Genomic DNA, 14,542 nt, shown 5'->3' with positions numbered 1-14,542 from the left:
AAAAAAAAAAAAAAAGTTTGTCTTCCATTTTCATCTATATTTCCTCCCCCACTTTCCCCGTTTTTTTAGTTTAGATGTTTGGGGTTTAAAATGTTATTATTGTTAACAAAGATAGCCACTTGGGTAGATGTTTCAATAGTTGGATCAGTGCCGCTTTTCCATCCAAGCCAACTTCTAGTTTTCCCCTCCCCATCACCAAAAAGACGGGGTTTGGGGAAATCTGAGAAGGTTGAAGGCAGAGCTCCGTTTCCACCCTCCCCCCACTCCCTCGCATGCTCCAAATCACACTTTCCTTGCAGGTTTGAGTAGTCGGGCCCTGGAAAGAAAAGATTCAGGTGAGCACACACCCACCCGCCCGGACAAGGCTTCTTGACCTCATCCTAAAATAATCACTAATGACCTCATTTTTTGAAGCTGTATGGATTCTAACCCCTGTTTTATTCACTTTGTAGCCTTTCTAGCAATCTCCCAACACATTTCCTCTTACAAGAAAACTAATGTATTGAGAAACAATTAATTGTGTATCACACACACACACACACACACACACACACACACACACACACACACAGAGGAATCTAGCCACATTCAAGAACCTAGCCTATACAACCCAGGTTGGTTTATTTTATTGTAACTATCATTTTTAACCTTTAACAGAGATCAATCTACATTTCTGGGGTGCGCTAAAGTAATGACTCACTTCTTTTGTATAGAACTTCAAATATAAATATATAAAAACACTTTGAGATGCATCCTGTTAGCTCAGCTAAATTCTGTAAAGTTAATTGGTCACTCACTTAATCAATGAGTTTGTGTTATGGGCCTTAATTGTAATTCTCTTATTGGGCCTCTTAGGGGCCAGCCAACCTTATGGTAGTTCAGGTATAGAAGTGAACAGAACAATAAAAAAAAGTGTCCTCTTGCTCTAAACATGAATGATCAACATTCACAACCACTATCAATATCATAGACACACAAAACATAACCATTTTAACATTAACATGGGTATTAAAAATTTGTAATCCTGTGACTACTTTGCTTAACGTTATTGTGAAAATGATGGTGTCCACTGGCAGAAATACCTAGCACTGAGCATGACTGGTACATGAAAACTAAAATAATTAAATATACACTTTTCTTCTTTTCAAGAAACATTAACAAGTGGAGAGCTGGAGACTCGTACATTTTCCCCCCAGTTATTCAGTGGCTGAAACTCAACTTCTCTGCATTCAGTTTAGAGACAGAGGGAGTACATACAGCTCACGCTCCTACCCTCCTCATTGGAATTGACTGCAGATTCATACCAATCAAGCATACAAGTGCAAACCAGAAAATGCGAAATAAGCTTCATTTCCAGCTTATCTCTCTTCATGGGAAAGCCTCAGTTTCTTTTTTTTTTCCTTCCTGCAGGACAACCCTACTATTTGTGCCTGTAGGTCACTATCCTGTTACTTGTCAAACTCATCACATTTATGCAACCCTAAGAGAACTGCCCAATGGCGTAACAGAAAGAGATCTAAAAAAAAGCTGATTCTGGTCACATAGTTTATTCTCAAACTGACCCATCTCTTTAGTCTTTTCCAGTTCTGTTGCATAGATGTGGCCTTGTAGTTAATCGCCTGGAAAAACACCAGTAGTGCTGCATGAACCATCTCTGTCTATCTGTGGGGGTGGAGGGCAGGCAGGATGGGGAACAAGGACAGATTAACTACTTATGGAAAAGTCCTACTACTTGCAGGAATTAGAAAAAGTTCCTTTGTTCCTGCTGAGGAAGAGACATCCCCCTCTCTGCTGATGGCTGCCGTTAGGCAGAGAATGATGTCCTATTTATGTAGGTTTATTAGACAAGAGGACGAATCCACACGGATGAAAACAGCAAATTCAGGTAAGTCCACCCACAAAGAACCTGGCCCCGAAATGATCCCTTTCCTCTTTCTTCCCTCTAGAATGGTCTCTCGGCGAATCACCTGCTGGCGAGGAACAGGACAAGCAGAATGCCAACTCCCAGCTGTCCACCCTGTTTGTTGAAAAACCCCAGACAGGGACTGTGAAAGTGGGTGAGTGTCTAGCATTGAATCCTCATCTCCCACCCCTCTATTCGAAGTGAAATTCCCATCTTATAAAATCAATCATTTTAAGGTGAAAAATTCAGTGACCGTGAGTACATTTCTAGTGTTGTACAACCAATATTTCTCTCCAGCTCGAAAACATTGCACCACCCCCAAAAGACTCTGGACCTCATTAAGCAGTTACTCCCATTGCCCCCACACGTAGGCCTTGGCATCAATCCACTGTGTCTCTGTGGATTCATCTATTCTGGATATTTCCTATATGTGAAATCCATAAAACTCAAAAGCAGAACAAGGTAGATTAACTATCCTAAGAACCGGGAGGACGCTGGTCAAAACTCAGGGCCACTTCATCATATGATTCTGGGATATGAATTGTATCAGTCTGTCATCCTGAGCTCCACTCCCTCCAGCGGAGAATAAAACAAATGGCAACTTTTAACCTGCACACTGAGGCCCCTGTGCTCTTTCTAGGTGAGAACATCACCTTCATAGCCAAAGTCAGAGCTGAAGATCTGCTTCGAAAACCCACCATCAAGTGGTTCAAAGGCAAATGGATGGATCTGGCCAGCAAAGCGGGAAAGCACCTCCAGCTGAAGGAGACCTTTGAGAGGCAAACGCGGGTAGGGCCTGAATTCCCGCCTCAGGGGGCAGCTCACTCCTTCCATGTTGGAAAAAAGACACTTCACATTAGCTTTCGGCAGGGTTTCAGTCCTGGAAAACTCTCTGAAATTCCCATTCTTAGCGTCTACACTCTCTGTGACTGTCTTGCGGCCCTCGGGGGCTGTGGGACATGTTGGCTTTTTTCTATTGAGATGGTTGTACTGGACTCCCCAGACACAAGTCACATCTTTAAGCCGATGCTAAAACATTTTGGAAAATGACTGAGGGCCGATGGCCCCTTTCTGCTGTCGAGGTGGGACAGCCCGGTGTCGGATCTCTTTTGTTGCAGATATACACATTTGAGATGCAGATCATCAAGGCCAAAGAGAACTACGCAGGAAACTACAGATGTGAGGTCTCCTACAAGGATAAGTTTGACAGCTGTTCATTTGATCTTGAAGTGCACGGTGAGCCTTCTGCATAAACGTGATGGCTTTCATGGGGCGGGAGAGGATGAAGAAGGCAGTCATTTCACACTGAAATTTGGAAGAAATTTTTGCTTAAAAAACTGCATTTTTCTGATTGTAATAGTTTCAGCCAGCCTGTTGAATTACATTGTTAGGAGATCACCTAGAAGCAGGATTGGGGGGATTTTGTTACTAAGTATCTCCTGTCCAGGCTGTGTGTATTCCTTTAATCCCTCAGATAAGGGTTCACGTCGTTTTTGCTGCTCCTGAGGCAGGTTTAGAGATAAAGTCATATGATATAAGGATGCTAGGATGTCCAGAGAAAAGAGAGAATTTATCTTATAGAAACTAATATCAGATATGGAAGTTCTCCATCCGTATGTTCCATGTACTGCCCAGAGTAAACATACAGAGATAAATGTAAAGGTGTACCTCTAAGGTGGGGGAAACTCCCGCTTTTTTTTTTTTTTTTTTTTTTTTTTTGGTGGTACTGGGGTTCCTGGAAACCCTTCTACTTCTGGGCTACACTCCCAGACCTATTTTTTTATACTTTTTACTTTTTAAATTTGGAAACAGGGTCTCTTAAGCCAGAGTGGCTGGCTTCAAACCTGTGCGATCCTCCTATCTCCGCCTCCCAAGCGCAGGGATTACAAGTGTGCGCCACCACGCCTGGCCAAACTCCCACTTTTATAAGTATGCAAAGGGAATGTTGTTTGGCAGCAAAGATCATAAATTTAGGATAAATCCAAAGTGTGAAGTAGCTGCAATAAATAAACAAAGCTAGTGTCATTTGAAACTTGGGCTATTTCAAGTGGTATAGAATTGAGATTTAGGAAATGATGTTTCCTTCCACAACACACTGTCTGTTCCACATTTGGAGTGATGTGATTGGCCATGGGCATGGTACCTCAACCTGAATCCCTTCTGGAGTAGAGGAACCAGAAGGATGAAGAATCCAGAAACACACCTCATCCAGCCTCAGCATGCAGGTAGAAGGAGACTGGCCCACACAGCTCACTGTAAAGAGGGGGCAGGCTGTCACAAAAAAAGAAGAAAATGATCCTTTCTACCTATTCAAGAAGCACTAAGGCAGATTCAGGTCAAAGATGGAAATTATAAAGTATGGATTTCGTCTTACTGTTAAAATTAAGTGCTTTATTAAAGCTCTGTAGACAGCCTGGTGGGTTGTGAGGTTCCCACTTTGAGAGGTATCAGCAGAGGCGGACTAATCATGGGGTGGAGTCCTGTACAGACATCTATTTTAAGTGGGAATCTGGTCCTGGGTAGCCCTGCTTTACCCTGGTCAGTCATCTCTGAGGGTCTCCTGAAGCATGCCTGTAATCCCAGTACTTGGGAGGCTGAGACAGGAGGAGCTCAGGTTCACGGTCAGCCTCAGCTACTTAGTTAGGCCCTCTGCAACACAGTGAGATCCTATTTCAAAATAAAAAATAGGCTGGGAAGGCAGGTGTGGTGGTGCACGCTTCTAAGCCCAACTTTTGGGAAGCTGAGATAGGAGGAATGTGGTTTGAGAAGAGCCTCAGCTTAGGCCCTCTGCAACTCAGTGAGACCCTGTTTCAAAATAAAGAATAAAAAATAGGGCTGGGGCTGTACCTCAGAGGTAGAATGTCCTCAAGTTCCATCCCTGGTACTGCAAAAATAATAAATAAATAAATAAATAAATAAATAAATAAATAAATAAATAAATATTAAAATAAAAAATAGGGCTGGGGGCGTAGCTCGGAGGTAAGGATGCCCCTAGGTTAAATCGCTGCTACCTCAAAAAACAATATTGATTTGTGCCCCTCACTGGCTTGGGGAATAAAAATCTTCAGGAGAGAGGATCAAGAAGCTGACCTTTTTTAAAAGGCAGCTTGGATGGGTCTAACAGGCAGGCAGTTTGAACGACAGCCAGACAAGGTAACCACTAAGGTCCTTCCCTTGGCTGATTATGATGGAGGATGCTTCTTTGGAAAACTGCCTTTATAATGAGTATTTTTCTTTAATTTCCTTTCAAAGAATCTACGGGGACTACTCCAAACATTGACATCAGATCTGCTTTCAAGAGAAGGTAACTTCAAAAAGGGAAAGTAGATGGCTTTTGTATAACTTGAAGGTAGAGGATTTTCAAAACACACTTCTCTTCCTCCACACACCATATTCCAAATGGGGAAAACCCTTTTCATTGTAGTCAAACATACCACTTATTTAAAAGTTGGTGTTCTAGAAAATTTATGGACTTGATGCCAAATCAAGCATAGACGACAATTTTTTACAATAGCCTTGTTATAGTGATGCTTTCATTTTGGGGAGTTTCACAGTTGTCCTAGAAAGATATACTTTCCATCCATTTATATGTGACTTCTTCCTAATTATATTATTTCTACAAAACAGCCAAAAAAGATATGCAAAGAGATATATTTTATATAGCATCAATTAAGTAACATTGGGAAGTGTTTTTACTCCTATTTCTTTTCATCTAGAAAACACTTATGGAGCTACTTAACCATGTGACTAGAAAAATCACAATTAAGTAGCTATTTCATGGACCTACCTTGTACCACACAGTATTGGATTCTCCTACATGAAATATACCGAGTCTTATGGCAATAAAAATACAGAGTAGGGCTGGGATGTAGCTCAGTGACAGAGCTCTTGCCTACCACACATAAGTTCAATTCCCAGCAACATACACATACAAAAGAATACTGTACAAGAACAAAATTCAGATACCTATTTATTTTTGCAACTGCCAAGGCTGAAAATTTGGGGGTTCAAGGAATAAAAGTAAAAAATTTCTCTAGCCCTTGAGAAATGTAACTAGCCCCTTCTCGACATTACGTTGCCCTCTATATTTAATGATATACATTCTTTAAGTAAAGCAAATGTTTGGTTCTTCCAAAGACTGAATCCACAATACGGTCTTGTTGAAGAGAGAAAGTCATCTCAAATTATAAAATACTCTGTTATTACAAAACAAGGATTTATCCTGTTAATAAAAGGAGTATTTCCCTTCTAAATTATGAATAGATAACAATTTTAATTACTTTAAAAGATATTGAACATTACCTCATCAGTCAATGGTACTTTCTTAAATTAAAAAAAAATTCAAAATTTTCTATTAATTTTCCATCTTCTCTCTTAGTCTTACACTTATATGCACTTAAAATTCATGGGTATAAAACTGTGCTCATGACATATGCGAGTATTTAGGAGAGAGAAACGTGATCTACACTTTTGTGCTTTAAAAGAATAGAAATGCATTTACTTCAAAAGGCCCTCAAACACCTGCTATTAAGGATGTTTTGAAAACATATTACTTGACTTCCTTATGTCTTACATGTTATACACACTGTTTTTAAACCCGCAGACTCTTTTCTTAGAAACCATAACTAACATTTGTAAAGAACAGAAATCAAAATCTTCATTAAAAAGTTAAACGTGTAAGTAAAATACGTAGTGCCATTTAAATGTCAACTCCATAGCATCTATTCAGAGTTTATATGAAATCCCAGTGGTGGCCGCATGTCTAACTTAAGATGCATTTCTCTATAGGAAACACTTTTAAAAGCTACTAGTACAGAGTTCGTTAAAAATTCAAAGACAAAATTTTTTAAAATACGTTTAAAGAGGCATTAACACGAAAATTAAAAAATTGTAACTGGAGTAGCAATCCCTTTAAAACAGAAAGGAATGCATCTTTTACAAAGCTCTGCGCTAGCTCCATCATTCTGCTGTATATTGGTATCATATTATCTGATTCATCTCTTCATGGACACAAAGAGGTTACCTTTGAATATAAGGCTTTGCACTTATATATCTGACATGGGTACACTTCGTCCTCCAAGCCAATCTCTGTCTTACATGAATAGCAGAGATCAGCAAAAGTCCTTTGCTTTTTACACAGGTTTGTTTCGATGGCCCCTGACTTGCAAAAACAAAGTACTTTGTGTTGCTTGGGCTCTGGTGCATTTGTGTTACCTGGTTTGAACACAAATCCAAGCAGTATTATATATGCAATCGACAAAATCGTGTCCTCTGAACTTGCAAACACAAGCTCCTCATGTTTACTTTTCCACAAGTACATACTCCGAAAGCTTACCATGTCACTTGTGTGAAAAGAAATGGTTTGTGTTGGTTTAGTCCTGGTGTGCCGGTACAAAATTGCATATACATTGTACGTGGAGTGTTTGGGGAAAAGTGTCATGTCTGTGTCAGCATTAAACCCAGATTTGCTTTTCTTTTGTTAATGACAGTGGAGAAGGTCAAGAAGATGCAGGGGAACTTGACTTTAGTGGTCTCCTGAAACGTAGGTGAGAACCAGGTGATGGGGTGAGGCTCTGTGGTTTGGAAATCTCGTAGACACCCACCCAGAGAAGTCAAGTTTAAAGCGAATGTTTTCCAAGGAGTTTTCCTTTCTTAAAAATGTGTTTTGCTTATAGAATATAACAGTTGACTAAGAAAGAGACAGAGAAACAACCACATACTAATCTTTTACATGTTTTAAAAAAAATGTTTCATGGGCTTTTGCCATTTTCTTAGTTGGGGATGGGGAGATTTGAAAACTGAGACATGAGACTTAAGCACCTAGAAACCTCTAAGACTCTGTAGGATTCTTTCTCAGGATTGAACAAAATAAAATCGCTGTGTTCTGGCTTTGCTGTTTGAAAATAAATCAACAACCAACATCACAATACTAGTAGATGTCTCTGCAAGTGTAGATATAGCTTAGGAGGCAGATCAACTGTTTAATATTCTATTTGCTGTTTTTCTAATTTAAGACACAACTGATTTGAAGATAGGACAATATTTTATAATCGCCGAGCAATGAGCTGGGTATGGTGGATCACACCTGTAATCCTAGTACTTGAGAGGCTGGAACAAGAGGTTTGCAGGTTTAAGACAAGTCTGGACAATTTAATGAGTCTGTGTTTGGAAATAAAAAAATAAAATATGGCTGGGAGTGTAGTGCAGAGGCAGAATGGTTCTGGATTCAATCCTCAGTACTAAGAAAAAAAATCACCAAGCAATGAAAAAATGGTTCCAAATAGTTTATTATGATATGGTACTAATTATAAGATATATCCTTATTCCAGAAATGTTTAAATTGCCCCAAATTAGCATTTTAGAAGCAATAAGGCATGGCAGTAAAATGGAACTATTTAATATTATCACTCACACTCCCTTGACGTTGGTTTCTCTTACAACAAAATTTATAGAATTTCAGTATGAATATTTAGCACAACAATTTTATAACCATTTATTCTGTCAACATATTTATCTATCTATTTATAAAATAATATACTAGGCAGGCATGGTGGCACACACCTGTAATTCTAGTACTTGGGAGATTAAGGCAGTAGGATCACAAGTTCAAGGCCAGCACACAGTAATTTATGAGATCCTGTTTCAAAAAAAAAAAAATAGGGGTGGGGTATAGCTCAGATGCAGAACACTCCAGGGTTCAATCCTTAGTACTACAAAAATAAAAATAAATCACAGAATATATAATATCACATTATGTGTTATATACACAATTATACATAGATATTTTACTAGATGTTTACTATAGTGAAAAAGCAACAAAAAGAAATGGATTTTTTCTGGGATTATGTTTTATCTAGTAAATTTGTGAATAAACAATAAAGCTACAATTCTATTCAAGTGATGAAATGAAAAATTCATCCTTAGCCTTCAACATTCAGGCTGAAAACAGAAATATCAACAGGTGTGATTTATTAATTACTGGTGGATAATAGTCAGCCAATAAACATGACACCAAACTTGCTTTTCACATCAGCTGGTGGAAAAATAAAAATGACTTAACAGCATTATTGTGAAAATTAAATGAAAAAAACAGGCCTGGCTCATAGCAGGTGGTAAAGAAACAGGTGGTAGGGAAATATTCTATTTTATACCAAAAAGTTCATCTTTATAAAAAGACAATACACACATAATCCATCAAATGTGATAGAGTATCTTGTTAATATCCAATTATTATTATCTGATTAAAGGGGAAAAAGAAAAAATAGACTGGTAGTTTGCAGATGAAAACAATCTAATTATATGTTCTACATGATTAAAAAATTCAATAGGAAAAGAATGATAGTCAACATGTCTCCAGTTCTCATTTTCTTTACATCCTCTAATTAAGACACTGACTTATAAGTAGGCTATCAAAGCAAATGTATGTTCAGTTAATATATGGTACTAACCCACTACTCTTAGAAGCCAAGTGTTTGCCTACTAATTTGTGAATTGCATGTTCATGGTAATGGCACCTGGTTACCATTTCTGCTTCCCCAAGAGTGTGTGGGAAAAATCCTCATCAGAATAAATATCATTGCAACCAATAGCTCCATACTAAAAATAAAAGATCTCCCTGCCCTGATCAAAATGAGCTTATTTCATATAGACCTTAGATAAATCAGGATACATATTTTGGATTGTTTTATGTTATGGGATTAGACCTCTATAAAAACTTGAAGGTTGTATTCTACATAAAATTTCTATAAATGCTTTAAAGTTCATGAGGATCATCAAAGTTATAGAAATTTTGATGTAGCTAAAAGTTCTACATACATTATACAGGTCTATCCCAATGATGGAAAGGAATCCGAAATTTGGATTTTTCTCCTCACTCTAAGTTAACATAACCATGCAGACAGGTGCATGCACAGCCACCGTGGTAAGTAATGATAAATCCCACGTGAGTTAAGGCGATGCTACAGGCAAGAGCCTTGACCTCGCATTCCAGCACAAAATGAATGCTTCTACTTGCAATTTGGGATACAACTAAATGATGGAGAGAAAAGGAAGGAATAAGCAAGAGGCCATTGATATTCTTATATAGAATGTGGTGCAGAATGTGGTGGAGTGGCATATATCTTGGTGAAAAATCTCAAGGATGGTTGATTTTATGAAACTACCAACAAAACGACCCAAGAAAATGATGACCTTTATTCCTTCATCTAAATATTCACCTTGTGGATTTAGGTATGTCTCAGTGTTTGACTTGTGCCTCTTGTTAACTATTTAAATTATATGGAGTTTGATATATTTAAATCTTTCCATCAATATCAGGGATGCTTGAAATGTGTATGTGTACAATTCTCCTTGATTAAAATCAAATTCAAAACATTCTACTATGATAAAATTGAAAGTTCAGTGACTTTAGGCTGAAATGTAACTAAGAATAAAGTATTAATAGCTTGAAAAAAACATAGAGAAAAAATATATATGCATTTCTCCAAGACTTCCTATTAAAATATTTAAAATATAGACCACTTTCAGTCACTAGATGCAGTGGCTCTGGCAAATTATTACCAGTATTCCAAGTTTAGGAGGGCTTTTCTGAGCTTTTCAATTTCCCCATGTTAACAGAGGTATATTTTCATTTCAGTGAGATGAAGATAATGTTTACATCTTGAGTTGTTTGACGTACATTTTTCTAACGGGATTGCCCAGTCCTTCCATCAGGACTACAGATCCATCAGTGACCTTTCTCCCTTCCATTTCCCAGGAAATCAGCCTCAATGGTCCCCTACTACATTGGGCCCAAACACTCACACGACAGTGGAAATGGAAATTGGATATTTGGAAGCTTTCCTTGCCTAAAGCCACCCTAAACTCTTCAGGAATATTATATTCTCCTCCCCTCCCCCATATGCCTTGCCCATAATTACATCCCAGTGTTTCCCTCTCAAAGCACATAGAGTATAAAGAAAACATTCTGAAACAAATGTAATTAATATGACAAAGCAGACATATATAACCCACCATTCCCTAACCTAATGTCATGAGACTGTTCTCACACTGATAAGTAAGATGCAGTGACAAATTTGGGGGGAAATTATATCCAAATCAAATGGTAAGCGGTCACTAGAACATTTCCAAATTAACCAGATAAAAGGAGTCACCTACGCTTAAACAAAATCAGGAATATTTAGGTGATGAAGAGAGTCATTTTACACTATATTTTACATTTGTACTAAGCCCTTTTCTTAAAGTGCTTCCTACCACAGGTGGTTTTAAAAGAAGGGAAAACAAGTGTATTTTAAATCTTATTTGTGCCGGGCGTGGTGGCGCACGCTTGTAATCCCCGCTCTTGGGAGGCGGAGACAGGAGGATCCCGCAGATTCGAAGCCAGCCGCGCTGGCTTAAGAGACTCAGTTTCCAAATAAAAATATAAAAATAGGTCTGGGAGTGTAGCCCAGAGGTAGCAGGGCTTCCAGGAACTCCAGTACCACCAAAAAAAAAAAAAAAAAAAAAAAAAAAAAAAAAACAACTTATTTGTATTTTAGTTATATGTTCTTAGTTATATTTGTTAAATGTTCTATGTTCTTTAGTCAATGATCAAAATTTGGGGTCATAGTTACCCAAAGAAGTTAATTTTCCTCTTCTTCATGGGACCCTAAAAGATTTGATTTACAGTTTAATATAATTCAACTTCAACCTGCTGCCAATAGCATCCAAGACAGTACATTAATATAAAAAGTGAGAGAAGTTTTTAATTTCATTCTTCCCTTGCCAATTTAGAAAAACAAATTTCTTTTTTTAAAATACCTGTATAGCCAAGTGATATGTGCATGTATGTTTGTATCACTTTTAATCTTGCTATAATATATAATTAGTAAAAACATATTTCAAAAAACCTGTATCAGCTGGCCACCGTTGCCCATGCCTCCCAGTACTTGGATGGCTGAGACAGGAGGATAGCAGGTTCAAGACCAGCCTCAGCAACTTAGTAACACCCTGCTTCAAAATAAAAATAAAAAGAGTGTAGCTCCAAAGTAAAATGCTCCTGGGTTCAATGCTCAGTACCCAAAACAAAAGGCCTGCATCCACACACAAAAAATATGAAAACCAAAAAACTTTCATGACAATTTCTAAAAATGTAAATATAAAAAAGCCAAAATGGTTAATGTGTAACTTTATTCATGTGGTAGAAAAAAATGCCATTGTCAAAACCCAAAGGTTTAATAATTGTCTTTGTACTGGCTTGGATCATCAGTAATGTAGAAAGAGATCATTTTTTATTAATAAGTCAATATTTAAGTCTCTTAGTTCTTAATTAACTTTTTCAAGATGAATTCAACACCCACATCTTAGGTAAAAACCATTCTTAAACTTCTCAAAAGCTCACTAGCAACTAAACTTGAAAATATTTTGGGGATATTTCCTGATACCTTCTGCTCCCCCCTAAAATGGTGGTTTTGATTTGGAAAACAAGATTGCGCAAATCTGATGGTCTACTAACCAGAAGACTTCATTTGCCCGGCATGCTCAAAGCCCTGGGTTTGATCACCAGCCCTGCCAAAAATAAAATAAAGTAAAGTAAAATAATAAAATAAAAAAGCAAGTAGATTGTTACTCGTCAGCTTTCAGTCCTCATGCTGTAACACAACTTCTAACATCCCCCAAGAGTTGGAAACGCACCCCGCCCGACCTTCCCTGTCTTTAAGAACCAGGCCGACTGCTAAACTAGTCCCTGCTCCTCCCCGCTAGGGAAGTGAAGCAGCAGGAAGAGGAACCCGAGATCGACGTCTGGGAGCTGCTGAAGAACGCCAACCCCAATGAGTACGAGAAGATCGCTTTCCAGTATGGCATCACCGACCTGCGGGGGATGCTCAAGCGGCTCAAGCGCATGCGCAGGGTGGAGAAGAAGAGCGCAGGTGAGCGTCCTGGGTGTGTGTGGCTGGGGGAGACCCCGAGCCGGGATTCCATCTCCTGCTGGGGTTGGGGTGTACCCACAAGGGGGATTTCTTTTGGTTACCTTTAGCTTCAAGTAGAATAGTTCCCTGTTTTGGCCGTGCACTAGCTGTGCAGGTAGCGGACAGCTCCTGATGGTTTAGGCAACTGAGATTTCCAACACCACGAACAATGTATAGAATGGAGCAATAGGCCCGCTGCCACTAGGAATTGCTCAGCGGCCCCTTTTCAACGCCCTCCACGTCTCCCTCATTCAGACTCTCTGTTCTCAGGTAGACATCGGGAATTCTGTGTCTCTCTGTTTTAATATTTTCCCCCATTCCTCTTAAGGAGTTCAATGCTCATACCTAAAAGGGCTCTCAGGAGCATTTTGTAAAACAGTAGTGCTTTTCCCTGAGAATCTGAAATGCATACAGTTTATTGTGGTTTTAAATACTTTTTTAAGGGGGAGGGCAGAGAGGAGAGGAGAGGAGAGGAGAGGAGAGGAGAGGAGAGGAGAGGAGAGGAGAGGAGAGGAGAGAAGAGGAGAGGAGAGGAATTTAAGCTGACCATTAGGTCTTCAAAGTTATCTGAACTTGGTCATTTTCAATTATCAGTTTTATGATACATAAATCAGGGTGATACACCAATCATATTGTAGCTTATTGTTTTTGTTAACGATTAGATTGAATTTAAAGACCTTGACTACCTCTTTTTTAAAATTCGTCTTTAATTTCTAAACCTAACTGTAAAGGTTGAGAAACAGCCCTGAAAATGTAGAAGGGTTTTGTTTTGTTTACATAATTTGGTTATTCCAATGGTCCCAGAACTCCTACAGTTATATTTTTGTTTTTTATAAATACTTTTATTAGTGCAGTATAATTATACATCATAGTGAGACTACAGCTACATTTTTGAGAGATGTCTGGGACTGCATAGTCACAACCATATAAATACTACAGTGCAGAGCCAGCCAACATGCCTGCCTCGGGCTGGCCTTTCTTGTTCTTTTTTTTTTTTTTTTGGTGGTACTGGGGGTGGAACCCAGAGGCTTTCTACCTCTGGGCCATACTCCCAGACCCTTTTTTAAATATTTTATTTGGAAACAGGGTCTCACTAAGTTGCTGAGAGCCTCACTAAGTAGCTGAGGCTGGCTTCGAACCCGTGCAATCCTCCTGTCTCTGCCTCCCAAGCGCGGGGATTACAAGCGTGCGCCACCACGCCCAGCTTGGCCTTTCTTATTCTTGTCACTTAATTCTGAATTCATGTCTTCAAGTATGTGATAGATAACCTTTACTTAAAAGCTAAAGTTCATTCTTGTGCAATATAAGTATGAGAAGCCAGGCGCAGTGGCGCATACTTGTAATCCCAGCTCTTGGGAGGCTGAGACCGGAAGATCACAGGTTTGAGGCAAGCCTAAGTTCTTTAGTGAGGCCCTCTGAAACTTAATGAGACACTGTTTCAAAATGAAGAATAAAAAATAGGCCTGGAGGTGTAGCTTGGAGGTAAAATGTCCCTGGGTTCAATCAATCAATCAATCAATCAATCAATAAATGTATAAGAAAGCGAGCTTGTTTATTGCAGCATCATAAGGTCAGAATGATGATGGACATGCCAGCATGAAGCATTTCATGCATGTACATATTTTCCAAACTTCCTGAATGTGAATTATTTTTAAAATCAGAAAAAATGTTAAATTATAAAAAGGAAGTTTAC

The 14,542-nt window shown here is 38.7% G+C and overlaps 1 protein-coding gene across 4 annotated transcripts in view; it reads left to right on the top strand.

The window, feature by feature from the left end:
- MYBPC1 (myosin binding protein C1) overlaps positions 1-14,542 on the top strand; it is a gene marked incomplete at both ends in the record, with an annotated part of 90,405 nt that overhangs the window by 31,620 nt on the left and 44,243 nt on the right. For 2 of the 4 annotated variants that reach the window (XM_080706660.1, XM_080706661.1), the window contains 7 exons: positions 300-335; positions 1,947-2,057; positions 2,544-2,692; positions 3,022-3,139; positions 5,156-5,207; positions 7,393-7,449; positions 12,644-12,810. In XM_080706660.1, the coding sequence (XP_080562786.1) occupies positions 300-335; positions 1,947-2,057; positions 2,544-2,692; positions 3,022-3,139; positions 5,156-5,207; positions 7,393-7,449; positions 12,644-12,810 (690 nt within the window). The remainder of the gene's footprint in view (positions 1-299; positions 336-1,946; positions 2,058-2,543; positions 2,693-3,021; positions 3,140-5,155; positions 5,208-7,392; positions 7,450-12,643; positions 12,811-14,542) is intronic. The other 2 variants (XM_080706662.1, XM_080706663.1) reach the window with 2 other exon arrangements.

The sequence above is a fragment of the Muscardinus avellanarius genome (assembly GCF_963383645.1).
Source record: "Muscardinus avellanarius genome assembly, chromosome: 11".
Taxonomy (NCBI): Eukaryota; Metazoa; Chordata; class Mammalia; order Rodentia; family Gliridae; genus Muscardinus; species Muscardinus avellanarius.
This window is presented reverse-complemented; position numbering and strand designations above follow the sequence as displayed.